Here is a 26,508-nt window from a genome sequence, read left to right as displayed (position 1 = left end):
ACAGTCAATGCTCTCTTCGTGATAAAATCTTGAAATATAAGAGGTAAGTGTTAAGTTAAAGCCTAAGGGCATTTCCACTCAAAAAAAAAAACTATTCTTGCTCGAAAAATCATTAATTGAAATATGTTTTCTTGATATTTCTTTTCCAGCCCATATCTCCATGGATTGTTGGTCTATACTTCCAGAGCATATGGTAGAAATATTTGCTGAAAAACTAGACAACCATAAGGATTTTCTAAGTTTCGGTGCTGTCTGCATCTCATGACGCTCCGTTTTCAAGAACAGTATTCACTGGTTTCCTTCCAAATTCCCCATATCGCATTGTTTACAGAAAGGAAACCCTATGTCACTACTACTACAACACATTAATGTAATGCATGGAAATAATCTCAATCTGTTCAGTCTCTCAAATGAGAAGGTGGCAAAGGTTTCGCATGAACTCAAATTGTATGAAACAAAAAACAAATGGATTGGAGGTTCATTGAGAGGTTGGTAATTGTTTGTGGTTGACTATACTACTGTTAAAGTCACCTTGATAAATCCACTTACAGAAGCAGAAGTATGCTTACCGTCATTTTCTTCATTTTTAATGCTTGTTCATATGAACAATGTAGTTTCTTCAAACCCTATAGGTAATGAAGACGGTTGTATGGTGATGTTTGCTAGCACTGTAATATATACTATTGCAGGATTGAAGATAACAAATGGAACTTCCTCAAACATTCTCATGGAACTGAGAATCTAATAAACAATAATGGCATTAATTTTTTATGCAATGGATACAAATTATGATCTTTATAGAATTACCATGGAGGAGTATACCATTGAAATGCAACTCGTGCTATTGTGGAAGACCTATCGGAATCTACAGCTAGGCTCTACAAAATTGCTAGTGGAATCATCAGGCGATGTGTTGCTTGTAGCTAATGGAATGGCGAATAACCACTTGAATGGCATTCCACACTTTGAGATTTTCAAGTTAACAAGCAGTTATATTAAGCATCACGAGGTAGACTATGTCAACAATTTTGAATGGGAAAAGGTTGAAGATGTCGGTAACCGAATCATATTTCTTGGGCACAATTAATGGGTCTCTATCTGTTGATTCATCTTTGTATCATGGGACATCTCCAACCAGTTGTCTATAATTTAATCAGTCGGTCTTTAGAACACTTCTCGCTTGATGTTGCAACAAATTTCGATGTAGCACTCTGGTTTCGCCTAATCCTTGGTAAAAAAAATGCAAATTATTTACATTTTTATTATTTCTGGTATGTATTTAATTAGGTTTAGTATACTTGCTCGTTGATGATCTGATATTCTGCTATTGCAAGGATTTAATGAAGTGTTATATGTTGGAGTTTAGTCCATCTAGTTGTTTGATATTATTTTACTATTTATAATTGGAGGGAATTTAATATTTGAGTTGGAACTCAATTGGAGACATATTAGGTACCATCAAACAAGCACACGCGCGACAAGAGCTGAAATTCAACTTGATATATATTATCCTAAATGGTAAATGGTGTGCCATTTATGTACTTCTCTTTTTTAGGTTATCTTGAAATCTCTGGGGTCATTCATTGGGTCTCGATGACCTGAAAATTAAACCAATTTAATTTTTGTATTTCTATTTCTTTGGTTCTTGACCCCTGAACATACATGCATAGAGATTTTCAGGTTCCAATACTCAATTATACATATTGTTTTTCTCTTTTGATTATATTATAATGAGGTTTTAATTCCGTAACTTGTTGTTTGTCTAAGAAAACTGAGAACTATACACACTAAAAATAGTATTAGTCTTTAGTTCTAACTGGTCGATTAGTTATTATGCATCATAAACAACTAATATTTTTTTTACCGAAATGTCATAATCTTTACTTAGGAAATGTCAGTTGAGTTGCAATATTTGAGACTTAGATTTTAGATTTTGAAAGTTCTAAAAAAGAAGGCACTGTTGAAAAACAAAAGGAAAGACATTTACTCTCTTCTAAAAATTATTAAAGTATATACTGATAGTGAGTGCTAAAAGAAGAATTCATTTTCCTACCCACCCTTGAATTTTATTGTGAGATTCAACTTTATAATATGCAAAAAAAATATATATATATTTTTAAGTGATAATAAATCCTCTCCTTATTCCCACATTTAAGGCCATTGAAAAATATAATTTGGATATTAATTAAAAAGAAAGAACGAAAGTTACAAAGTTATAAAAGAGAAGAGTAAATTTTAAGGAACCGCACAACCGCATTAAGTGTGAGATAATTTTACATTTAGTTTGTTTCAATCGATAATCTAATCTTTTCCCCTGTTAAACTTTTTCAGTTTTTATTTTTATTTTGAGAGCAGCATTGTCTTTTCAAGTATTGTTAAAAAAACACAATGTTTCCTTAAAAAGTGGAAACTGAACAATTGAAAATGTTGGGCCTTGGATCCAACGGTATAGTATACCTTGTAAGTAGGTGCCTTAAATCTCTGTCAGCAATTGTAGATACAGTCAATGCTCTCTCTTGATGATAAAATCTTAAAATAAAAGATGTGTGTGTTAAAGTAATTAACTATTTCCGGTCAAAAATTCATTAATTGTAACATGTATTCTTGATATTTCTTTTCCAGCACATATCTCCATGGATTGCTGGTCTATACTACGTACCTGAGCATCTTCATTAATTGTAACATGTATTCACCGCCTTCCTTCCAAATTCCCCACATCGCATTGTTTACAGAAAGGAAACCCACGCCACTACTACAACACAACAATGCAATGCATGGAAAGATTAATATTATGTTCAGTCTCTCAAATGAGAAGGTTGCAAAGGTTTCACATCAACTTAAATTGTTTGAAACAAGAAACAAATGGATTGCGGGTTCATTGATAGGTTGGTTGTTTGTGGTTGACTATACTACTCTTGAAGCCACCTTTATAAATCCACTTACAGAAGCAGAAGTATGCTTACCGTCGTTATCTTCATTATCAATGCTTGTTGCTATGAAAAATGTAGTTTCTTCAAACCCTATAGTTAATAAAGACGATTGTATGGCGATGTTTGCTAGCAATTTTAGTCATATATACTATTGCAGGGTCGGAGATAACAAATGGATCTAATCTCCTCAACGTTCTCATGAAATTGAGAATCTCATAAATAATAAGGGCATTTTTTATGTAATTGATACAAATTATCTTTATAGAATTACCATGAAGGAGTATACCATTGATATGCAACTCGTGTTAGTGTGGAAGACCTATCGGAATCTACAACTAGGCTCTACAAAATTTCTAGTGGAATCATCAGGCGATTTGTTGCTAGTAACACATGAAAAGGCAAATAACCACTTGGATGGCATTCCACACTTTGAGATTTTCAAGTTAAGCATGTATTATAAGCATTACGGAGTAGACTATCTTAATAGCTATGAATGGAAAATGTTTGAAGATGTCGATAATCGAATCACAAGGTCTATATGCTGATTCATCTTTTGTATCATGGGACCTAAGGAAATTGTATTTACTTCCTTCATGGCGACCATCCCCATATCTATTATATAACCAATCAATCTATAGAATATTGTTCACTTGCTGTTGCAGAAAGTCAATACTGATCACTCTGGTTTTCGCCTAATCCGTGGTAGAAATACAAATTATGAACATTTTTATTGTTCCAACTATATATGTATTTGGGATTAGTACTTGCTCGTTGATGATGTGAATATTTTCTACTGTAAGGATTGAACGAAGTGTTATATGTTTTTTTGGTTTCTTACAAGACCCATAGGTCAACTTCCATCTGCTACAGTTGGGACCCTCTCTGATCCCATTCTTTCCCAACCCTTAACTCTACCTAGATTCGCAAGATCATGTGCTATAGTCAATCCCTCCATATTCCTATCACAATATGAGAGAGTAAAGCTACCCCCATCTGATTCAGCAGTCCATGCCTCCCAAATTTCCTGAGACGATCTCCAATCCTGGATTAGCGGTGGCTTATGCGAGATTGAGCAAACCACTTCAGAACAGTCAGAGAGTATTTGTATTATTTTATGTTGATGTTCAAGTCCACCTAATTGTTTGTATTATTTTACTACTTTACAATGGGAGGGAATTTAATATATGATATGGTACTTAATCAGAGAAATAATTAGACCCTCAACCAAGCACACAAGTAGTACTAGAGTTAAAATTGAACTTGGAACTTCATATTAATTATCCTAAATGATATATATGGTATGGTGTGGAACTTTTATATTTATTTTTTTCAGGTCAACTTCAAATTTTTGGGGTCATTCATTGGGCTGAATTAACTTGAGGTTTTCGGCTTCAGGTCAACCATTTAAACTCTTTATTTTTGTTACTTCTTGTTTTTTTTTTCTTTTTCTTTGCTTCCTGCCGCTGAACCAGCATAGAGATTTGAAGTTCCACACTTTTGATAGTTTTATAACGAGTTTTTAATTCCTTCGTTCTAATTGGTTTATTATAAGGCATGCTAAAAAACACATCATAAATAATTTTTTTTTCTCCAAAAATGCCAATATCTTCACTTTGAAAAATGTCAGTTGGCGAACTTCTATATTTGATACTTAGATATTAAGTTTTGAAAGTTCTAAATAATAGAGACAACATAGAAATACAAAAAGTAAGATATTTACCCTCTCTTGTGAGAGTAATCGAAGTATTTACATATATTGTTTCTTGAGTAAAGGTTGAAAATCAAGCCACTCAACTATATATATTTAATACTCTTGTTATTAAAACAAAGGATCTCCCTCAATTGGATTTCTAACTCATAACCTCCCACATAAAAACTATATGTCTTGACCACTAGACTAAAGGCTAGCTCTCAAATATTTACATATTGTAAGTGCTAAAAGAAGAATTCATCTTCTTACCATCCCCTTCATTGTGAGAATGAAATTGAGAATATCCAAAAAAAAAAAAAAAAAAAAATGATACTTTGAAAGAGATAATAAATCGTAACGCTTCTTATTCCCACATCTGAAAATAATCGAAGTATTTACATATTTACCCTCTCTCAAGGACAGTCTGCTTTTCTTTCTATCCATCTTCTGATTGTTGTTTTTGTTGCTTAGATGTGGGTTGTAATTGTTTTGCAGTTTTCTTTTATGCTTTGTAACTGACAGCCACAGTCAGTATTTTAAAAAAGAAGAAGAGGAATTCATCTTTTTTACTGTACTCTTCATTGTAAGAATGAATTGAGAATATCCTCTTCATTCAAACACACATTTGTCAATTTACTTAGGGGACTAAAGTATACAAAAACTTACAAAATACGAAAAATTTAATTAAACTTTAATATACATAATTAAAAATTTTAAAATCATGAAAGTGACTTAGCACCTCTGATCTGAGTCGTAGAAGCATACAATACTTTAACACTGGAAGTGAAAAAAAAATGGGTTCACAATTGGGCTTTCACCAAATCCTTTGAAGAAATTCCAGAGTTAACGTGAAAGTAGTTGTTTTTAGTTTGCAATATCTTATTATTTTATTTACTATTGCACTTACCAGTTAAGATATTACTAAAATAATAATGAAATATCTTGGAAAAGAATTTACTAGCAGCAATCCAAGTTGCCACAATTGTCCAGAATTTTTGTTTTGCTATTTTTGGAGTCAATTTTGTTTTGATAATTATTCTAGTTTTCTTAATTGGCTACAAATCTAAGAGCTTCAGTTTATCGTGCACATGTCAACTCAAAACCTTCAGTTAACATTGTCAAATTTTAAGAATCTTCAAAAACAATATGCTGAGAAGGGATTTACTTTTTCTGAAATTACATTTTATTCCAGAGAATAATTTCTCATTTTCTCTACTGGTGAGAGAACAATTAATCACATTAACTTGCCTACGGATTTGCATCATGAAACAATTACCCAATAACATGCCAAAAAAAAAAAAGCCAAAAAAAGAGGAAAAAAAGAGAGAAAAAAAAAAGAAAGGAAAGGAAAACAAAAGAAATTAAAGAAATAAAATATCTCTGACCTATCATGTCCCAAAAAAAATCAAGCCGTGAAAGAAAGGCCTAATTCGGGAATAAAAACCTAAAACAAAGATGAAACCTGGAATAGCAATATTCTCTGATTACATGTACAGGGTCACCTATCAGAAGTGGTGGGCCCGCCATGACATTCTTCTCTTTTGTGCAGCTCTAGCATTTTAATCTCAGGTTGGCAGAGCCCTGAATGAAAATAATTTAAAATTTACTCTCCATGTGCAACTTTATAATATGCAAATAGCACTTGGTACCAGCAAAATCATAACCACTCGAACCAATGCCTCTCCAGTTCCATTAACTACTCAAAATATACTCAAATTTTGGAACAGCATACATCTGATTTGTCCCCACCCCTGCTATCTCAGCCTTTGTTTTGCAACATTACTGACATCAAACTATAAGCTGCAACTGACTTCCTATTTTTTGGGTCATATATGCAATCCATGTATAACATCCATGACGACGAAGAAATTCCAATATAAATAAAGAAACTTCTCCCTAAATACTCTCACTATTTATGTTCGAAATTCAAATTGAATTTTAATAAAGAGTTTTGAGATGTAGCTTGCTACATTTCCCAGAAAACCATTTATAAATGGGCTTCATTAAAATACAAAAATATCAAGAAAGTTTGATTAATAAACCTTAATTTTAACAGTTTGGTGTAATAACCCAAAGATATTCGGTGTATGTTTGGCAGCAGGAGGCAGCTCACGCCACCATAATTTTATTAAAGTGCGATCGGGTCTAAGAGACAGTTTACCCATTTAGTGTGCTTTCAAACAAAGGCCATAATTAAGCATAAAGAGAAGGCTCTGGTTGGATCAGGTAGGCCCATACAAAAAGCTCATGTCAGTTGAGATGAGTTATAATAAACACAAATCAATAGCATAGGTTCAAGTCCCTGTGTGTTAACCATTATAGGTGAGGCTTAGATGGTTTGGACCAGCCATAAAATTTGGAAGGAGGTCAGACCTGAACATTTTGGAATATCCCAGACCGCAATAGAAGAGGAAGTGCAATCAGACGAACAGAGTGAAAGCTCGTTCTCATGATTCACATTCATCGCTAGCATCCACGCACCGATAGTCACGTCCTCATTGCTGAACATCCTAAAGCTGTTTGAGATTTTAAGGAGAAAACTGAGAGAAGAGAAAAGATACATCCTTTATGGAGACTAAAAGTACCATACCCTTGCAATGGTCAATTTCTGCCAGGGGAAATTTTACAATATCATCCCTTTCCTAGAACTTCTATTCTGTGTTTATTCTCCTCAATTACCTTGAAGTATGCCAAATATATATCTCCTTCGTTAAATCTACACAGTTTACCAAAAGCGGTAACTTGGGTATTGGAATTAGTTACAATACAGCTATAGTGCTAGGTATGTGGTGATTTATGAAAAGAGTGATGTGGTGTACATTACAGGCCTGGGTAATATTTAGCACAGTTATATACGATAGTACTGAGGTTTTGTAAATGCACAGATACAAATTTTATTTAACTTACCTATTGTTTCTAAGAGTGATGTGGTGTACATTAAAGGCCTGACTAATATTTAGCACAGTTATATGTGATGGTACTGAGGTTTTCTAAATGCACAGATACAAATTTTATTTAACTTACCTATTGTTTCTAAGAGCGACCAAGCTTGCAACAACATCTGCTGAAAGTGCATAGATAGGCCCATATGCATGAAGAAAATACTCCCTTCCAAGAAGGGGTGACAAAGGTTCATACCTGTGTTTTTTAGAAGTATATTAAAGGGTCAGGCTAATTAATACATCACAGTATTTGTAACAATAGCGTATTACTTACTTTTCTTTTGTACCAAACTTTCCCATTTTTAGTTTCTGATTTAAACTAACTTGACAATTCCAACTGGCTTGTTTGTTTATTGAAGCACTTCATAAGGTTTGAATGACTAGTAAGGTAATTCATGTCCATGAACATTTACTAGATTATTAAATGCTAACCATTTTAACTTGGGATCAGTAAAAACAGGGCCCTTCTTCATGCATCCTATGTAGGTCTGAGAGTGAGACCGCTCTCTAGCTACAAGTAATGAAAGCCGATCTGAAAAGTAAAGTCATGATTTTGTTTATATTTTGATATAGAATTGTTAGTGCCCTATATTAAGTGCAGGAATGAGACCCTAATAGAGCAATGGACTTAACCTGTGCTAATGGAAGTAACAAAAATCAAGAACAAAGATTTCTTCCTGACAATGGATATACATGTAGGAATCATAATGGTTATAGTCAGGTTGGCACATCTATTTAAAACTTAAACATATCTTGCATCACCCACGGACTCACGTCATCAACCCATTAATCATTTGTCACATTTTTTTGGTCTGACACAGATTGGGCCTTATGTTTCTAGATGATTTCAGTATTGGGGTAATTTTAACTTTAAATCTTGTCATTTAAAGAAAAAGGTTAATTATGAATTGCATGATGATCTCGGAGGAATGAAGTACACTGACTACAAGCTGAACATAAAACAAAACTAAAGGCCTAATACAGGTTTCCCTTTTCTGGACTGAGCCTGTATTGCTAGCTCTTTAGTATCAAATCAGCACTAAGTAAAAAATAGTGCATAACAACATAAGTTACAGAATGCTACTATAAGTTAAGCATTCACCAAAATCCCACACAAACCAAAAATAAAAAGCAATAGTACTAAAAGTTACGAATACAAATTACCTGGTCTGAGATAAATGTCATCATCAGCTTTAACATAAAAGTCTGAATCATACAATGCATATGCAGCCTTGAAGAACGCTAACCTACAACACCAGATCAGATCAGCTATCTCCTTTTATAAACTCTTAACTGATTGTATGACATGCTGGATAAACTTGACTAAAACCAGTAAATTACAATTAGTTCTTACGTTTTAAAAGGAAGCTTGCTATACTCTTCCTCTATATCTAAAAGGATAAAATCATCATATTCTTCAATCTCTCTCTGAAGAGCAGCCATCTTTGATTTATCCTTGGTTTTTCCAATCACAAATCTAAAGGTCAGTCCTGTTGACTCTTCCAATCTGTGAAAAAAAAAAATTGAAATATCAAAATGACAGCATATTTAGCTAGATATTTTACTAAACCTCAAGTGAAAGTACAGGTGCTTAAAATTTGAATAAATAAATTTGAGATAGCTCCAATATCTGAAAAACCTAAGAAGGCCTTGGTGATCTGAAGGAAACCAAGTGGATCGGAGTGCCTTCCTCCTCCCAGCGGATGCGAAACCCGTTTGAATCCCAACAAAGCCCATCACCTTGTGTCGTTCCTTACCTCCCAGAACTCCATCGCCTGATTGTGGATTCAGATCCCACGAGACGGAGACGGAGAGCGGGTTGGATCCTGCGCATTTGGGGGTCCGCGAGTTAGCGGAAAAGAACGAGATGGATCCAAAAAGGAAACCGGTGAGGCCGAAGAGGAAGCAAAAGAGAGGGATGAAGCGGCGGAGGTTAACGAAGCGGCGAGAGTGAGAGTACGAAGAGAAGAGCTTGGGAGAAGTAGGCATGGCGTGGAAATCGATACGAAAGAGAAGCTAAGCGCGATTTGTTGCAATTATTATTTTAGGCATTTAATTGAATGAAATTAATGGTTTCGGTTAGCTTATGTCGGGAGATAACTAGATTAGATGAGACATTAGCAGTTCATGAATAAAAAATGCATTTGGTGAATTTTTTGGTGTTTTGGCAAGGAGCCAAGGAGCAAGGACTAATCGGTTGAACAAACGGAGCTGCTGAGCACATAACATCAAGTTTTCTTCTGTGATTGTTGGGGAAGAATGCAGAAATATTAAAAATAAGGTTATTTCATCAAACATGCAGACATATATCAATGTTCGCTCAAGTAAAAAAAAAATGAAATGTACACGAAAACAATGAAATACAAGAAAATAAAAGATACATAATTTTTTACGTGAAATTCGTTACAGGAATAAATCACAGCAACACTACACAAATCACGAGATGGGCTACGGTGAGTTGCGAAGTAAAGCGACTATTTTACTTCACACTCATATTTTAATATTTGAAAATTCAAACGACTAATCCGAACCGCTCAACATGATCTCCATATTGAAATGTGCTTGGAGACCAAATTTTACATTTTTTGGAATTTTTTTACTATTTATTAAGCAATTTTGAAAATCGCTGATCGGATGGTCCAGAAATTTTTATTTTTTTTACTGTTCACAGCAAAACAACAATTTTCAAAATTACTTAATAAATAGTAAAAAAATTCAAAAAAATATAAAATTTGGTCTCCAAGCACATTTCAATATGGAGATCACATTACTTTTATTTCAATACGGCGTGAAGTAGAAACGTGTTTTACTTCGCAACTCACCGTAACTCATCTCCACAAATCACTATATTTAGTGTTTTTACAATATAATGATATTATCAAATTAATAACACTCTCTTACACATATTCTCTTACAATTTTATACATTAATTTTGAGATTACTAAGTATATTTTACATAAATTATAGAATAAGAGATGGAGATAGAACAGAACTAGAAAAAATTTATAGAGGTGGTTAAAATTTAAAATACACAATATGTGATATGAGATATTTAAGTTTTCACACTCACAAAATAAAACTATCAGTAAACATTTAATATTTTATAAGGGAGATTAAATTATATAAAAAGTTATAAAAAAGAAATCAACTAAATTTTAATATACTTAATTAAAATTTTCAAAATCACAAGAAATAGCTAAGTCACCTCACACTAATTTTTATATTTGCTCATGATAAGAGAGGAAACCTTACAAAAATTAGTTTGGATTAAATCTATGTTCATAATGGACCCCGTACCCGTATCGGGTGTGCATCGGATACCGATACAGGTACTATACGGACCCAATACGCTTTCGATATGCCAGCTGGCGTATCAGACGACGTGGCGTATCCTTAACCTTAACCTTCCGGTATGGTCGTTGAAACGTGTTGATACGGCCCCTCTCTGTGCGAATACGGAGCTGATACATCTGCAAACGAATCTGATCCCCTTTTGTAGACCGGACATGGAACCAAATGTTGTCCCCATTTCATTTTTTTGTGCACCATGAACCGTGAGCTGCGCAAGACCAATTAGTTGAGCAAAAATCATGCTATAAGCAAGAGTCAAACCATAGCTCTATGCGTAGAAAAAATTAAATGGAGTGTGATTTCATACCTGTGCCTACTTCTGAATCTCTCTAATGTCTACTTTTGAATTTAATTTACAGTTCAATAGAAGAAAATTGCGTAGAAAAGAAAGTCAGTTCAAACTTATTTGCGTAAAAGAAAGAAAAAAGACACGGTCTGATTCACTACTCCACTTACAAGAATCGTTGATTAGTTCGGAGAAAAAAAAATATCAACTACTAAGGATATAAATATGTACCATGAGTTGGATCACGTGTCGTGTCTTACCGTGACCAAATTTTGAACAATATAGTCATGGCACATGAATGGTCAGAACCAGTGTTATAAAAAACGTCCGTTTAGACTGATTAATCGATCGATTAGTCATTGGCGGTGACTAAACTGTCACAGAATTTTCTGACTAATCGGCCGATTATTTCTGATTATATAGACAATTATTCCCGATTAATCGTTTGGCGGTACCCTGTCTGTCCGACGACCGCATACCTTTATTTACAAAACTAGTCAGAACACATTAATCACGCCGTGATCACACATGATGTGTCCAAATTTTCGAAAGATAGTCATGACATAGGACACGCGAGTCACATTATGTAATCGTCATATGTGCCCTGATGGAACCATGTCGCGTCGTGACATATCCGGTTGTGCTGCGATTTTTTTAGATTCCCATCCACTACTTCGTTCTGATTCGTCAAAAAAAAAATTATACATTGTCAATATTTTGTGTCTACTCTTGATTAAAATTCTAAATTCGCCTGTGACTCTATGACTAGTGCATCAGCCCTCTTTACCACTGCACTATCGCACAGTGAGAAGAGTTCTTCCTAGAAAATTCTCAACTTTAAAATTTTAGTATATCGTAGAAAGGGGAGGTAGCACAATTGGCTATAAAAATGTCCTAGAGTTGTTATACTCAAAGGTCGAGAGTTCGATTCTCCTTCACGAACCTTGATAGCTACCACCAACTTTTAAAAAAAAAAAAAAAAATTTAGTATATCGAAAAAAATTTAGCTACCATCTTAATATTTCAATTTTATCATGAATTTTTAAAAATGTCGATTATTATCATTCACGCATCTCCAGGATACGCATAAGCCTGAAAGTGTATAGATATCATGATTTTTGTGCACTCTAGTGGTGCGTGGATGATAGTAATGAACTTTTCCGAAATTTTTATTAATAGAAATAAAATAAAATAAATATCGAAAAACGGGATTACTTTTGATTATTTTCGAAATATAGGTATAACGGGTTCACACAACCCGTCCCACCGGACGGGTCTAATTATCCCGTCCGGATTACATTCCGTTAATCCATTCCCTTAATTAAATTCGTGCAACCCAAACAAAAAAAAAGAAAAAATCGGACGGTACTACACAATCCGTCCTGGTTTTAAAAATAAATAAATAAATAAATACCCGGACGGTACTACACAACCCGTCCCGGATTTTAAAAAAAATATATATATATATCGGACGGGATTACTTAACGAACATACCAGATTGAAACTCACGAATCTAGTTCCCAGTCTTTTCATTTCGGAATTGGACACCTGTCTGCAAGGCTGCAATTTCCCTTCTTATTGCTTGTTTTTTATTTTTGGAAATCTTTCCAGTTTCTGCATGACCGATGCGCTTCGTAGTTTACCCTGAGAAAGAGAGAGATTAGATTTGAGTCGATTCGACAAAGCTCGTGACAATGGAGAAAAGTAGATGGATTGCGTGGGGAGCGGCGGTGGTTATATTCGGGGTGTTAATGGTGGTCACACCCAAAATCCCTCAATCGGAAGATTATCACGATTTTGCAGACCAGCGGAAAATTTTGATTATTTTCTTCAGTCACATTATTTGTCGGACGGGATTACTTAACCCGTCCGACATTTTTTGTTTTTTTTAACCCAGGACGGGTTGTGTAGTACCGTCCGGATATTTGTTTTTGTTTTTTCTTTTTAAAAAAACCAGGACGGGTTGTGTAGTACCGTCCGATTTTTTCTTCTTTTTTTTGGGTTGGAATTTAATTAAGATGATGGATTAACGGAATGTAACCCGGACGGGATAATTAGACCCGTCCGGTGGGACGGGTTGTGTAAACCCGTTATACCTATATTTCGAAAATAATCAAAAGTAATCCCGTTTTTCGATATTTATTTTATTTTATTTCTATTAATAAAAAAATCGGATGAACTTTTTCATAAGTCTATGAGACTATGACATAGTTAAAATATTAAAACAATAACTAACAAATTTCGGGTATATCACCAAACTTTCTTCATTTTTTTCTTGTAAGGATTAGGCACTGTACTTCTCTAGTCCTCTTCTCAATCCGTTGTGAAAAATGCATAATGTGGATGTGTTATATTTTCCGATCCAAAGTTTTTTATTTATCCGGTCCAACATTTGTGTGTTAACTTTTTCTTTAGAGTGAGTCTATGGTACTATGCATATCACGGGTTATTACGGTGCTACGGCTCTATATTCGAGTTTTCAAATCCTAACGGTCGATCCGAACCGTTCATCTTGTTCTCCATATTAATATGTGTTTGGAGACCAAATTTTACATTTTTTTGAAAAAATTTTACTATTTTTTTAGATATTTAGAAAATCACTTGATCTGAAAATTCTGGACCATCCAAAAGCAGTGATTTTTAATAAATCTAAAAAAATAGTAAAAAAAATTTCAAAAAAATGTAAAATTTGGTCTCCAAAAACATATTAATATGGAGAACAAGATGAACTGTTTGGATCGACCGTTAAGATTTGAAAACTCGAATATAGAGCCATAGCACAGTAACAAATCGTAATATGCATAGTACCATAGACTCACTCTTTTCTTTATATTTCGGGGGAACTGTTTGGTGAATAATACTTTTTTGAGTGAGTCTATGGTACTATGCATATTACGATTTGTTACCGTGCTACGGCTCTATATTCGAGTTTTCAAATCCTAACGGTCGATCCGAACCGTTCATCTTGTTCTCCATATTAATATGTGTTTGAAGACCAAATTTTACATTTTTTGAAATTTTTTTACTATTTTTTTAGATTTATTGAAAATCACTGTTTTTGGATGGTCCAGAATTTTCAGATCAAGTGATTTTCTAAATATCTAAAAAAATAGTAAAATTTTTTCAAAAAATGTAAAATTTGGTCTCCAAACACATATTAATATGGAGAACAAGATGAACGGTTCGGATCGACCGTTGGAATTTGAAAACTCGAATATAGAACCGTAGCACGGTAACAACCCGTGATATGCATAGTACCATAGACTCACTCTACTTTTTTACACCAAAATATTTTACCAAGCACCCGGACCGGACAATATTTTACCGTCATTAAAAGATGTGGTCCATGTAAGCACATTAAATTAGCATTTACGACTCTTAAAGAAATCAGAACATGCGATTTGGCATGTTTCCGCCATGCGTAATTGAAACCAGAATTCACATCTACATTGAACTTTTTATTCTTATTTTTAATTCAAGCTGACAATTTTTTAAAATTTCTGAAACATATAAGAATTTTATAATTAACAGGTTTATTTAAAAAAAAATACTTTCTAATTGTCATATTTACAAATTTATGAATTCTTATTCGTAATTGTTTATTACTAATTCTACATTGGACTTTCAATTCTAATTTCTAATCAAACGTGGTATTTAATGTCTAATTAATTTTAAAAATAAAGATACTCTGAGTTAATTTCTATTATTTTTATTGATATATATGCTCTCATAAATTAAGTTCCAATATTGTGACCCCTTGAATCAGATCTAAGCTGCAAAATTATTTGTGTTCATGTCTGCTATTGTTTATCGTGTTGTTAGTGAAAGAGAAACTTTTTGTTTTGTCCGATTCAGACAATGTGATTTAAAAATAAAGCGACACTGTAAGAGTATCAATTTTATTTAGTTTAAGTAGTTCAAGATACACGCTAGATGTTGCCATTAGCAGAGAGGGACCAATATTCCTTGACAAGTTCCCGAAACATTGATCCCTCTGTATTCATCAGCTTCATTGGATCATCATATTCTACTAGTTTACCTAAAAGGGGGGAAAAAAAAAGCTTGTTAATTAATAGAATTTTTAGGAAGGAACAAGGGCAAAATGTTAGAGAACTCCAAAGAGGATACATATTCAAGCTCCATGTACCAATTAGCATCAACAAAACCTATTAAACTGATACACCAACTATTACATCTATTAAAGCTTCTATTTAGTAAGGGTTCTTGGTGGTGAGAGTTTGCTAAAGATTATTGGGCCTTATTAAGTTCATAAATAGACAAACAAAAATACCAACAAGGCAAGGAATCAAAAATCTTAAAAAAGAAATTCAACTGTAGACAAGGACCTACTCGAAGAGCCCAAAACCAATCTGGCCATCCATAAAATTTTGGAAGTCTAATAATGAACCTGAGCAGAGAAAATTTGAGAAACAAGTGGCCTATACCAATTAACCTCATTAGCTGGACAACTAAGGGAACAATTTGGGTCTGATGGGTTCCGCATCCGTCCGATACCCTTTAGGATCTATGCGCATTAGATCCACATGAATATTAAAGCAGATGTGCACGGATCTTAAAGAGGATCCGATGGGCATTGGACCCAAATTGTTCCCAACAACAAAACAATTTGAAATCAGAATCACCTAGATCTAATTTTTATTTCTCCCGAACCAAACAGCCGCCACATTTACCACCAATAGCAATTTTAACATCATAACACAATCAAGCCTCAAATTAGGAAAATAAAAATATGTGCTAACCATCACTAATGGCAAGGACCATGTTGCAATCCATGACAGTGGGGATGCGGTGTGCGACTGTTATGACGGTACAGTCTACAAACTCGGTTCGAATCGTCTTCTGAAGAATTGCATCTGTCGCATTGTCGATTGATGCAGTTGCTTCATCCAGCACCAGTATGCGGCTTCTTCTTAAAAGAGCTCTGCCAAGGCAGAACAGCTGCCTCTGGCCCATGCTCCAGTTCGAGCCATCTTCTACAACTGCACGGCAGAAAAAAAAAAGACTTCAACAGAGAATATAATATATAGATGCAACTTCACAGTTAACTTATAGACCATAATTTTATAGCCTCTACTTTTGTATCGAAGCCAATAGTGTTTTAATTGTTACTTTTGCAAACTCTAGAACCTCTTTTGTTCAATAAATTTTGGGAACAAATATTTCATAAGAGGAACTATATATCGTACTTCAGTTTTGTAAAAGTGCCAGGTGACATTGAAATTTATTTTAAAAAAGCACATTGAAATATTATAGAATTAGCACCTAGTGAGTCCAAACCATGCTCCTTCTCCTGAACTGCTTCCCTAAGTTGGCATTTGTCAAGAACCTTCAAAAACAAAAACAGTAAATGAACATATGTTAGATAAACATTTAAAACTTAAGATATGAAAGGGATCACCAAATTTAAACAAATTTATGATGTTTTGTACTCTGATAGAGAACCCACTCCAAGTGCTATTGATGACTCAAAAGCATAGTAACAAGCTTCACAAATAGTTCGTGAATTTTTCATTTTCAACACCTTCCCAACAAATAGACGAATTAAATGGTTTTTATGAATTTGACATATTATTTTCCAAATTATTTGTGAATTTCATGAAAATGAACATTATTAACATATATATTACTCGCAAAATTTTGTTTTCTTTCTAAAAACATCATTAGTTTGGTATATGTATATGCAATATAAATAATGAACTATTGTCAAATTATATACACGAATTTTAGATATCTCCAAATTATTCCCAAATTCCAAACTTGTTAGTATGCCCAAAAGTACGAGCCCAGTCAAAAGTTCTGCCATTAACAAACTTACAAACAACTATAATTTCACTGAAGCTTACCTCCCATATTTGTTGATCAGTGAACTGACCTAATGGATCCATATTGTACCTAACTGACCCATGAAAAAGGGTTGGATCTTGTGGTATAACACCAAACCGAGATCTCAAGTCATGCAATCCTATCTTTGTAATATCCAGTCCATCTATTACTATCTTTCCTCCTGCAGGCTCCACCAGTCTGAACAAGGCACCAATTAAGGTTGTCTTTCCACTGCCAGTGCGGCCCACAATGCCAATCTTGTGTCCTCCTTGAAATGTACATGTTATGCCGCAAAGCACTAGGGGAGTGTCAGGTCGGTACCTTATCTGTTGAATGAAGAAACTTTTTTAACAACTCTTAAGAGACTGAAGTAGCATGGTAGGATATCAGCTCGTGAGAAGTTCATTTTTGCAAAGAAATCTTATACCATGCATGTGAGTGCTCTTTAGTACAGGCCTAGAGATAACAATACCCGGGTTGGTATTGGTACAGGACTGGACTTGTGGTACTCACTACCAAAATGGACAAATCCTATAAAACATAAATAAAAAGAAAATACTAACTTGTTTAGTACAAAAATGATACATCTTTTGTTCTGGCTAAATAAATTTCACTGTAAGCCTGATTTGAAGTATCCTGATCCTAGGTTGAAATCCTGGATAGTAACTAACCAAGTCATATCCTGAACCAAGATTATGCAGAGACATGGCATGTTAAAATCTGGCCCAAAGTAAGAAGGAGCCATCAGACTCAACCCGAACCTGAAAGAATACTCGATCAACTTGGGACCTGACTGAGTCCGAAATGACTCAAACTGATTTAAACCAACCCGACATAAATGTTAGCCACATATACATAATAGTCAGCATATGCTGGCACATGCCAGAATCAGAATCACCATTTTTATCAAACATAAAAAAAATAACCTTTAATCCTTGGATCTTGACTGTACCAATAGCCGGCCAATTAGGAGGAGGCCTGCTGTCCTCTATCACCTCTGGTGCCTCGCTTTCTATGTTCATGTACTGGTTGATCCTCTCAACTGATATAATTAAATTTTCAAGTTTGCATTGGTTTTGTATGGAGTTAACAAACGAATTATTTAGAGAGAGTCCATACGACAGTGCCATTCCCACAAACCCTGCAACCAAATTAATGCACATTATTTTAAAATGGAACAGGTGCGATAGGTCAAGTGAGATCTCCATTTTCATTCTCATAAGATATGGTCTAAGAAAACAACAACAATGGGTTTTTGGAAAAAGAAAAGCTTATATTTATTGCAGAAAATTTGCATAACTCGTCTAATATAAATGGATAAGGAATCTAACAGTATCCCTTTTGGCTTATAGAATTTTGGCTGACATTGTAGCACTTTCATCATTGCTTTATTTTTTATTATCACTTCATTCATCAACTATGCATCTTTTTTAAAAGAATGTTTTTCAATTTATTAACATACTGATACCATCAGGGGTTTAAACCAATAAGAAAATAATTCTAGGAACAGAAGTAAGAAGGACAAGAATTCAGTTCAGAGGAGAAACACTTTTGTTGGTCTCAATATCAGGTCTTGATAATTAAATGTTAGTTTATTGAATATGGGCTAAACAGTCATTTTTAATATTTAATATGCTCATGTCTTATGGCTTTGTAATTTAAAATCACCACAGCTCTCTGGTGACAAAAGTCATTCACCTATAGCAAATTACATTAAAGAAAACAAGAAAGTAATATACCAGCGCCAAATGTTCCAGGAGGAAGCAATGTCATGACAAGTGCTGATGAGGCCACAATCGCAGCACTCATTGTCTCTAGCCGTTGGATCAGCCACTCTGATGAGCTAAAATTATAGAGGTAAGGGCTTGCATTTTTGTCTATTAGCTCAAGGTATTTTGCAAAGAAACGGTCTTCTTCCTCAAACGCCCTTATAGTAATTGCACCAGCAATTGACTCTGATAAGAGGTTCACCATGAGAGATTTTGTGGTACCATTTATTCGCATTAATTCCTTTGCTGAAGCTCGGTGGTATCTCTACATGTAAACCAATGTTAAAAGGAAATTGACCAGCATTGTATGAAGCAAGGATCTCAATTTCAACCAGTGAAAAATATCATACCCCCTAACAAGTCAACAATGGTTGGATGGATCGTAAAAATGGTGGAATGGTATAGTTAACAAGAAGGTAACGATAGATAGTAGATCAAAAAAATATACTAAATAAAGAAATGATTTGTGTATACCCTTATAGAAATGCCAACCTTTTGGGGCCAAAAAGTTTTCATTTTCATAACTTAAACTTAGAGGGGTTTTACCAAAATTTTATTTGACCATTTCTTAATGTTAAGACCCAATTATGCTCTGAAGGAGACAACGTTCGCTTCAGTTAAAAAAATTAACCAAAGAGAAAAATGAATTAGTTTAGTTGAAAATGCAATATAATATATAACTCTGATCTTGCAATGAAATACTCCACCAATGCAAGTAAGTACTAACAAAGACAGTACCTTTTAGTAAACACGTAATATACAAAGGACTTTGTTATAATGTACCTGAATTCGAATGGCCAAAACAATCATAAACACCGAGACAAATAAAACTTGCCATGTAACTCCAGCCAATACACCAAGATTGCTATACGCATTCAATGTAGCACTTGTGGCTGAAACAAAGGCAACTGGCACATCCAAGTCTACAATAGTTAGGTCAGACGAAACCTACACATCAAACAAATACTTCGGTTACAAATACAAAATCAATAGAATGACACCTGCAACATCAAATAACTATTAATAAGTTTTGAGGAACTACTCTTTTGTGTGTTTTATTGGTAATGCTGGATATTCAAATCTCAACCAAACAATATACAACCATTAAGAACAAGACTATCAAAAGGATATTTGTCTGACCCGGCTAAGAATTCTACCGAGAGGGGTAGAGTCGTAAAATCCCATTGGTGCACGAAAGAGTGATCCAAGCAACTGGGAGAACAACGACTTGGATGCCTCTAATCCAAGGACAACCAACAAGAGAGACCTGAAGAACAATATGAAAACTGTCCCAAATCCAATTCCCAAATAAACCAAAATTAACTTCAGTGTGCTGACATTTGGGTTCTGAACATTCCCAGCCATCCATGTGTTTTGTGAAATTTGGCCTGTTACAAAAACTATATGTGCCAGAACTAGAAGGGAATAATATAAATATCCCTTATTCTGTCCCAAATATTGCATGAATGGTTTTAGACCGGTATTGCCCCTCTCTCTCTCCTCTTTCTTTATCAATTGATCAGATCCACCTTCCGACAACTTTGCATTTTCTTTCTGGAGCACATTCTTTATGGTTCCGCCATCAATTTTACTTATCTCATGGCCGTTGATGGTTTCATTTTTATTATTTTGAGGGACCATGTTGTTGAGTTTCTCTATTCCAGCAGTCTCTTTGTGTGCATGGACTAGGTCCTGGAATTCCATGCATGATGCAAATAACTCACAAAAAGCGGCAGAACGTAAAATTTCTCCATCTGACATTAACTGCAAGACAGATACTTGTTATAATTGGTCTAGTATGTTTGATTAGAAACTAGTTTAAATGATCATGAGAAGTAGGGAGTGATAATTACCATGACCCTATCAAATGTGGGTAAGAAATCAACTTGGTGAGTAACTAAAAGAACTGTCTTATTTGCTAGAGCTCCCATTACATATTCCTGCAAACAATTAGAAAACATTTAAATAAACAGAAATTCATGATAATCACATTAGTACAGAGGATAGCGATCCCAGTAAAATTTATTCTATTCTAGAAAACAAAAAGGAAATGTGGAAATATTCAACCATAGTCATTTAATAAAGGAACATGAGATAAGAATGGCTTCTGGACGAATAATTGCTTAAATTGGGTTATAAACACTTTTTTCTAAATGCTTACATTAAACAAACTGCTAGCAGTCTGTGCATCGACCGCACTAAAGGGATCATCAAGGAGGTATATATCGGCATTCTGGTACAATGCACGAGCCAGTTGAACACGCTGCTTCTGACCTCCACTCAAATTGATACCTCTTTCTCCTATTTGAGTTTGGTCTCCAAAGGGGAGCATTTCTAGGTCTTTGACCAATGAGCATCTCTCTAGTGTTTCTTGGTACCTGTTGAAAAGGAAATAAAATAAATTCTCTGGTGAAAGTTTTGGTGTTACTCATATACGCTAATTTAGTATGGAATTCAAAGAAGATGTTTATAATTATACTGCCTTTGCTTATTCATGGGAGACCCAAAAAGGATGTTCTCTTGCACCGTTCCAGTTTGGATCCATGCATTCTGAGACACATAGGCTATTTTTCCACAAACTTGGATCTACATTTAGCAAATTCAATTATCAGTAAGGATGTAGATTAACTATTTTAATTATAGATTTGAGTCTAATTCTGCCTCAACACTCAACAAAATGATTTCAGTCTTTAAAAAACCAAATGCAAGTAATTGACCTATAAAAGGAAATTATACCATGCCGCGAGTCTTGGGGACTTCACCAAGAAAAGCTGCCAGCAGAGTTGATTTTCCTGACCCAACCTCACCACATATTGCCACCTTCTCCCCGGCCTTCACCACCAAGCTCACATTCCTCAAAGTGGGCCTTGAAAGATTCTCATCCCAAGAGAAATCACATGACTCCATCACTACCGGTTTCTCCATACTCTCAAAAGCATCCATCCTCATTTTTTCAGTTTGCAACTCAGGAGCCTCCAAGAACTTCTCAATCCGTGCAAATGCAACTTTTGCCTGGATCACAACCCCAATCACTTCTGGTATCTGGCGTACTGGAATTTGTACCAAGCGAAGAGTCGCAACAAAGGTGAAGACATTGCTCGGCTCTAGTGGTATCCCCAAAAGATAACATGCCAAGAATGTGGCGGCTGAGACAACTACAGGGGATGACCAAGAGAGGAAAATGTTGTATGCTTTACGCAATTGAAAGGCCCTTATCCAAACATACTCCTTTTGCCTGAGTTCTTCAATAACCTTCCGAAAATGCCCGTCCCATGCGTAGAGCTTTATTACCTTCACGTTCACCAAGGACTCAGACATGGCCTTTAGCCTCTTGTCCTGTGCCTCCATTAGCCTTGTTTGAAATTTGTGTTGTAAATTAGCCAAAGGGGCATTACAAGCAACCATTAGAATTATCACGACCATTGACGAAATGGTTGCTAGACCAACAGCTTTGTAAAGGATCACCAAAGCAATGCATAGTTGCAAGCTTGTGGTCCAAGTTTGGTGGAACCAATATGGGAACTCCCCTATTCGGTATGCATCAACTGTCACATAGTTCATAATTTCTCCTGAAGAATGGGTTAATTTGGCTAAATTGGACAACCTCTGTTGCTTTTTATATATAGCAGCAGATAGTAAAGACCTAACTTGTAGACCTTGCCTTCTTGTCCTGAAGTACCATTGCCTTTGCGAAAGTGACTCAGTGCATTTTGCAAAGAATAATCCCACAGCTAAAACATAACCTTCATATTTAAATGCCTCTTGACCCATTGACACCTTAATAAATGCATTTAGGATCATGGGACCGGCAGACAGAGTGAGAACCTTAAGCAATGCAAAAAAGCCAGAAACAAATATTTCCCTTTTGTGGCACGAAACAATTGTCCAAAAGATTGATGGCGACAAAGATTTTTGATTGCTTGTTTGCTTTTTATGGTTTAATTTATCTAAGAAAATGGTGTACTGGGTTCCTGCCCGGTCTATTTCACCTAGATCAGGTATGTCTTTCTCTTCCAAAGGCTTCTCATATCCCTTCTTCATTAATGGGTTCAACCACCAAAAGGACATTATGCTAAAAAACCCAGCAGTTGAAAGAAGTGTCACATTTGACTTTTGGTCCAATGGAACTGAAATAATATCACTATTGAGAGGCTTGTACAGATTTCCATTAATGGTTTCTTCTTCATCTCTAGAATTGTATACTGCACATACAACCCACAGAAATGCACCCGGTAGAGACAAGACATCTAAAATTGCATCAGCAGTTAATTTTTTTTCTTTTAAAAGATAGGCGATCGAAGAACCACATATGAACCCGGAAAATATGGTTGGTAATATGGACCACATTTTGAGATATCTAAACCTACAAGTGAAGAGCAAGCTCAAAAGGAGTTGGTACAAGCCCAGAGATAACATTGCAAGCCACCAGTGTGGCTCATAATAGGTCCTATATCTCTTAGAAAAATTCTCTAACAACATATATACTCCAAGGCCAAGATAAAAAAATGCAAGAACACCATTAAAGATAGCAGAGAGTAAATGGATAGGTGAAGAGAGCCCAAAAAGCCTTCTAATTGGGACATTTGCTTTGCTTATTCTGAGAATTAGATTGATTAGAAGCAAAACAGAGATCATAGAACTAATTGAGAGCACTACTATATGGTTTATGCAAGTAGAAGAGTCCAAAATTTCTGCGAGAATACATCCACTACTATTCCCATAGGCACAGATGGTAGTGCCACAGAAACCAGTAATCGAACCTAAATAATACAAAAAATGATAAATTTTAGAAAGCATTAAAACAAAGAACTCCAAAGATAAGGAACTTTAATTTGGGTCTTACTTGCAAGAGGAACCATCTTGCCTGAATCCTGAATTATCCACTTGAAATTGAATAGCTGCTCCTGCTTCCTTCAAATTATGCAAGTAGAAGTAAGAAATTAAATTCCCAAACGGGGTACAATGAAAACTTAGTAACAGAAAAACTAAGAGTTAGATCATATCCATATCTTTTGTAGAGATCATATCCATTTTTGTAGAGAGATAGAAACATTTTTTTTTGGAAAATAAGGCTTTGCACCCTGTTCCATTTCTGAAACTGGCTGTTTTATGTACATCCAAAACCTGTTGTAGTGTGATCATCATATTGTTAATTTGCCAAAACAGCATACCACTGCCTTAGCACAAAAGCTAGCTATAGCCATATCAACATGTCAAGAAGAGAAATGCCTCATATCAAAAGAAAAAAGGAAAAGAACCTCTTTGTGTCTTAGGTCATGTTTGGCTACCACCTTTAAGTGATAGCCAAACGAAAAGTAAATTTGAAGGATTAAGAGAGTACCATTTGAGTTAATCTGGAGTAAGTTATTTCACCTCTTTAGGTGGAGTAACTTATTCCACCTATGGGTCCTGGTGGCTTGCAATGTTATCTTGGCCTCATTAACTTACTCCACTAAACTCCACTAAACATGATTAATTCAATTCATCTTAACTTGGAGCAAGCAATTTAATTCGGAGTAACTTTACTCCACTAAACACCATTCAACTTATAATTTTCTCTCCCATCATTAACTTACTCCACTAAACTCCAACCAAACATGATTAATTCAATCCATCTTAACTTGAAGTAAGCAATTTAATTCAGAGTAACTTTACTCCACAACCAAACATGACCTTAGTGCATAATTGATTCTTAATATTGTGTGGGGCTACAAAGATGAAAGAAGATAAAAATGAATATGCAATCTAGATGCATGAATCTTGATAACCTTGGAAGATGCCAAACAAATTCTAAGACTTATTTTCTTCACAAATCAATCAATTCAAGCAGCCACAAGCATTTAGAAATAAAAATTAACAAAAGAGCTCGTACTATATATAATGAGTGAGACAATGGTACCATGCATAGCGGATTGGTCCCTACTACAAATCAATATTTTTGTTTTCAGGTCGATCGAACTGTTCAACATGATCTCCATATGAATATGTATTTTTAAACTAAATTTTACATTTTTTAGAATTTTTTACTATTTTTTAGATGGGTAGAAAAAACACTGTTTTGGATGATCCAGAATATTCAGAATATTCAGATCAAGTGATATTCTATTTCTATCCATCTACAAAATAGTAGAAAAATTCAAAAAAAATGTAAAATTTAATTTACACGTACATATTCATATGGAGACCATGTTGGACGGTTTTGGATCGTTAGTACTTTCAAACCAAAGATTTGAGTCAATAGTGTGGGCCAATATGCGCTACGCATAGTACAATAGCCTCACTCATATATAATATATAATTTGGGAAGGAAAATTCCACATTATACGCATATACAAGATCAGAGCATATATACCATCAGTAATAGACAGTAAAGTAATACAACATAATCTTAAGACCATTTTAACCCGTAAGTATCTTCCAATGAAACTATACAGAGTGAAATGGTAATAAGGATAAAAAAAAAACAAAAACAAATTTGGCTCTTTCAAACATCTGCAAAATGTACTGTCTCAGCTCTGAAAAGAAGAAATAACATAATTCTGGAAATTTCACATGCAATTGTATAAACTAACCTTACGCTTGCGAAGCTATCAGAGCAATGTCGCTCCTGTCTCCCTCTCTCGCTCGCTCTCTCAATTTATAATTTATGAACTAACCTTACGCTTGCAAAGCTATCAGAGTAATGCCACTGAGCCACTCCCTCTCTCCCTCTGAGGTAACAGAATATTTCTCTTTAGATCCAGACGTTCGATCAGAATCCGCACGAATATTGAAGTGACCTGTGCATCCCACCTCGGGCCGGATTCTGATCAGACAGTTCACATCTAAACAGAAATATCCTGTTACCTCAGATTTGGAGAATGTATAATTTACGCAAAGAGAATAGCGGGAAAGTAATTCGATCCGTCACCGCTCACGTCTTTCGGCCTGTCCTTTAGCAACAGATTCTCCTGACAAGAGAAAACGGGGCAGCGTGATGGCGCTATTTTACAAGTGTCCTCTCTTCTCACCTTAACCGCATGATTTTAATATTATATTTCTATTGGAATATTGTGCATGCATGTAACCCTTGCTTTTTCGGCTTTCGGTTTCATCTTTCATTTGTCCCTTCCGAAATGCGAAAGTCGAATTAAGTCCTCGTTTACGGATTTTATGTTTATATATAGAGAGTGCTATGCATGTTTACTTTAGTGATGTTATAGTCTGTGTCTGTAAAATTTATTAGATTGATTTTCAATAATAAATTTAAATTATTAAAATTAATTATTTTACGAGTAACATATTTACATACAAAATTTATAAACTTTTACTTTATTTATTATAACTAAAATAATTTTAAATCTATTATTTTTTTGGTAATTGTATGATCCAAAATAAGATTCCAAAAATATTTACAAGTTTGAATATACGTATGCAACCTCTTGGTCAGCCTATGTCAGGATTTCAAAAAAGAAAAAGAAAAAAGAATATACGTATGCAACATGAAATGTATCTTAAATGAGAAAAAGAAAAATATATAAGAAAAGGAAAACTAAATTAAACAAATAAAAATATAAAGGGAAAATTGTGAAAATGCCACTACAAAACCGTGGAAATGTGAAAATGCCACTCCGAACTTTGAAATTGAAAAAATGCCACTCCAAACTACAATAATTGTGAAAATGCCATTATTGCTGTATTAATCTTTAAAAAAATA

At 34.7% G+C, this 26,508-nt stretch overlaps 2 protein-coding genes across 4 annotated transcripts; both read right to left on the bottom strand.

The window, feature by feature from the left end:
- Positions 1 to 5,767: 5,767 nt before the first annotated feature.
- Positions 5,768 to 9,720, bottom strand: LOC144564521 (putative beta-1,3-galactosyltransferase 14). Of its 2 annotated transcripts, none has more exons than XM_078314117.1 (7): positions 9,202 to 9,720; positions 8,917 to 9,069; positions 8,727 to 8,809; positions 7,995 to 8,094; positions 7,645 to 7,758; positions 6,994 to 7,136; positions 5,768 to 6,201 (listed from the first exon to the last, which is right to left on the bottom strand). In XM_078314117.1, the coding sequence occupies exons 1-7, from the start codon at positions 9,549 to 9,551 to the stop codon at positions 6,119 to 6,121; spliced, it is 1,026 nt and encodes a 341-aa protein (XP_078170243.1). In that variant the 5' UTR covers positions 9,552 to 9,720; the 3' UTR covers positions 5,768 to 6,118. The 2 variants fall into 2 exon arrangements, with proteins under 2 accessions (XP_078170243.1, XP_078170244.1); XM_078314118.1 differs by lacking the exon at positions 5,768 to 6,201 and adding an exon at positions 7,211 to 7,336 and having other exon boundaries at positions 7,008 to 7,136; positions 9,202 to 9,711.
- A 5,368-nt stretch (positions 9,721 to 15,088) lies between these two features.
- On the bottom strand, positions 15,089 to 25,502 carry LOC144564142 (ABC transporter C family member 10-like). Of its 2 annotated transcripts, XM_078313680.1 has the most exons (14): positions 25,385 to 25,502; positions 23,656 to 23,723; positions 21,549 to 23,572; positions 21,295 to 21,398; positions 20,974 to 21,190; positions 20,666 to 20,752; positions 19,953 to 20,576; positions 19,596 to 19,760; positions 18,783 to 19,077; positions 17,970 to 18,184; positions 17,064 to 17,369; positions 16,483 to 16,546; positions 15,960 to 16,199; positions 15,089 to 15,238 (listed from the first exon to the last, which is right to left on the bottom strand). In XM_078313680.1, exons 2-14 carry the CDS (start codon positions 23,669 to 23,671, stop codon positions 15,129 to 15,131), a joined length of 4,467 nt encoding a protein of 1,488 aa, XP_078169806.1. In that variant the 5' UTR covers positions 23,672 to 23,723; positions 25,385 to 25,502; the 3' UTR covers positions 15,089 to 15,128. The 2 variants fall into 2 exon arrangements, with proteins under 2 accessions (XP_078169806.1, XP_078169807.1); XM_078313681.1 differs by lacking the exons at positions 15,089 to 15,238; positions 15,960 to 16,199; positions 16,483 to 16,546 and adding an exon at positions 17,471 to 17,574 and having other exon boundaries at positions 17,257 to 17,369.
- Between the last annotated feature and the right edge of the window lie 1,006 nt (positions 25,503 to 26,508).

Source organism: Carex rostrata, chromosome 13 (assembly GCF_964058835.1).
Source record: "Carex rostrata chromosome 13, lpCarRost1.2, whole genome shotgun sequence".
Classification (NCBI taxonomy): domain Eukaryota; kingdom Viridiplantae; phylum Streptophyta; class Magnoliopsida; order Poales; family Cyperaceae; genus Carex; species Carex rostrata.
Note: the sequence above shows the minus strand (reverse complement) of the source record. Positions and strands in the feature narration are given on the sequence as shown.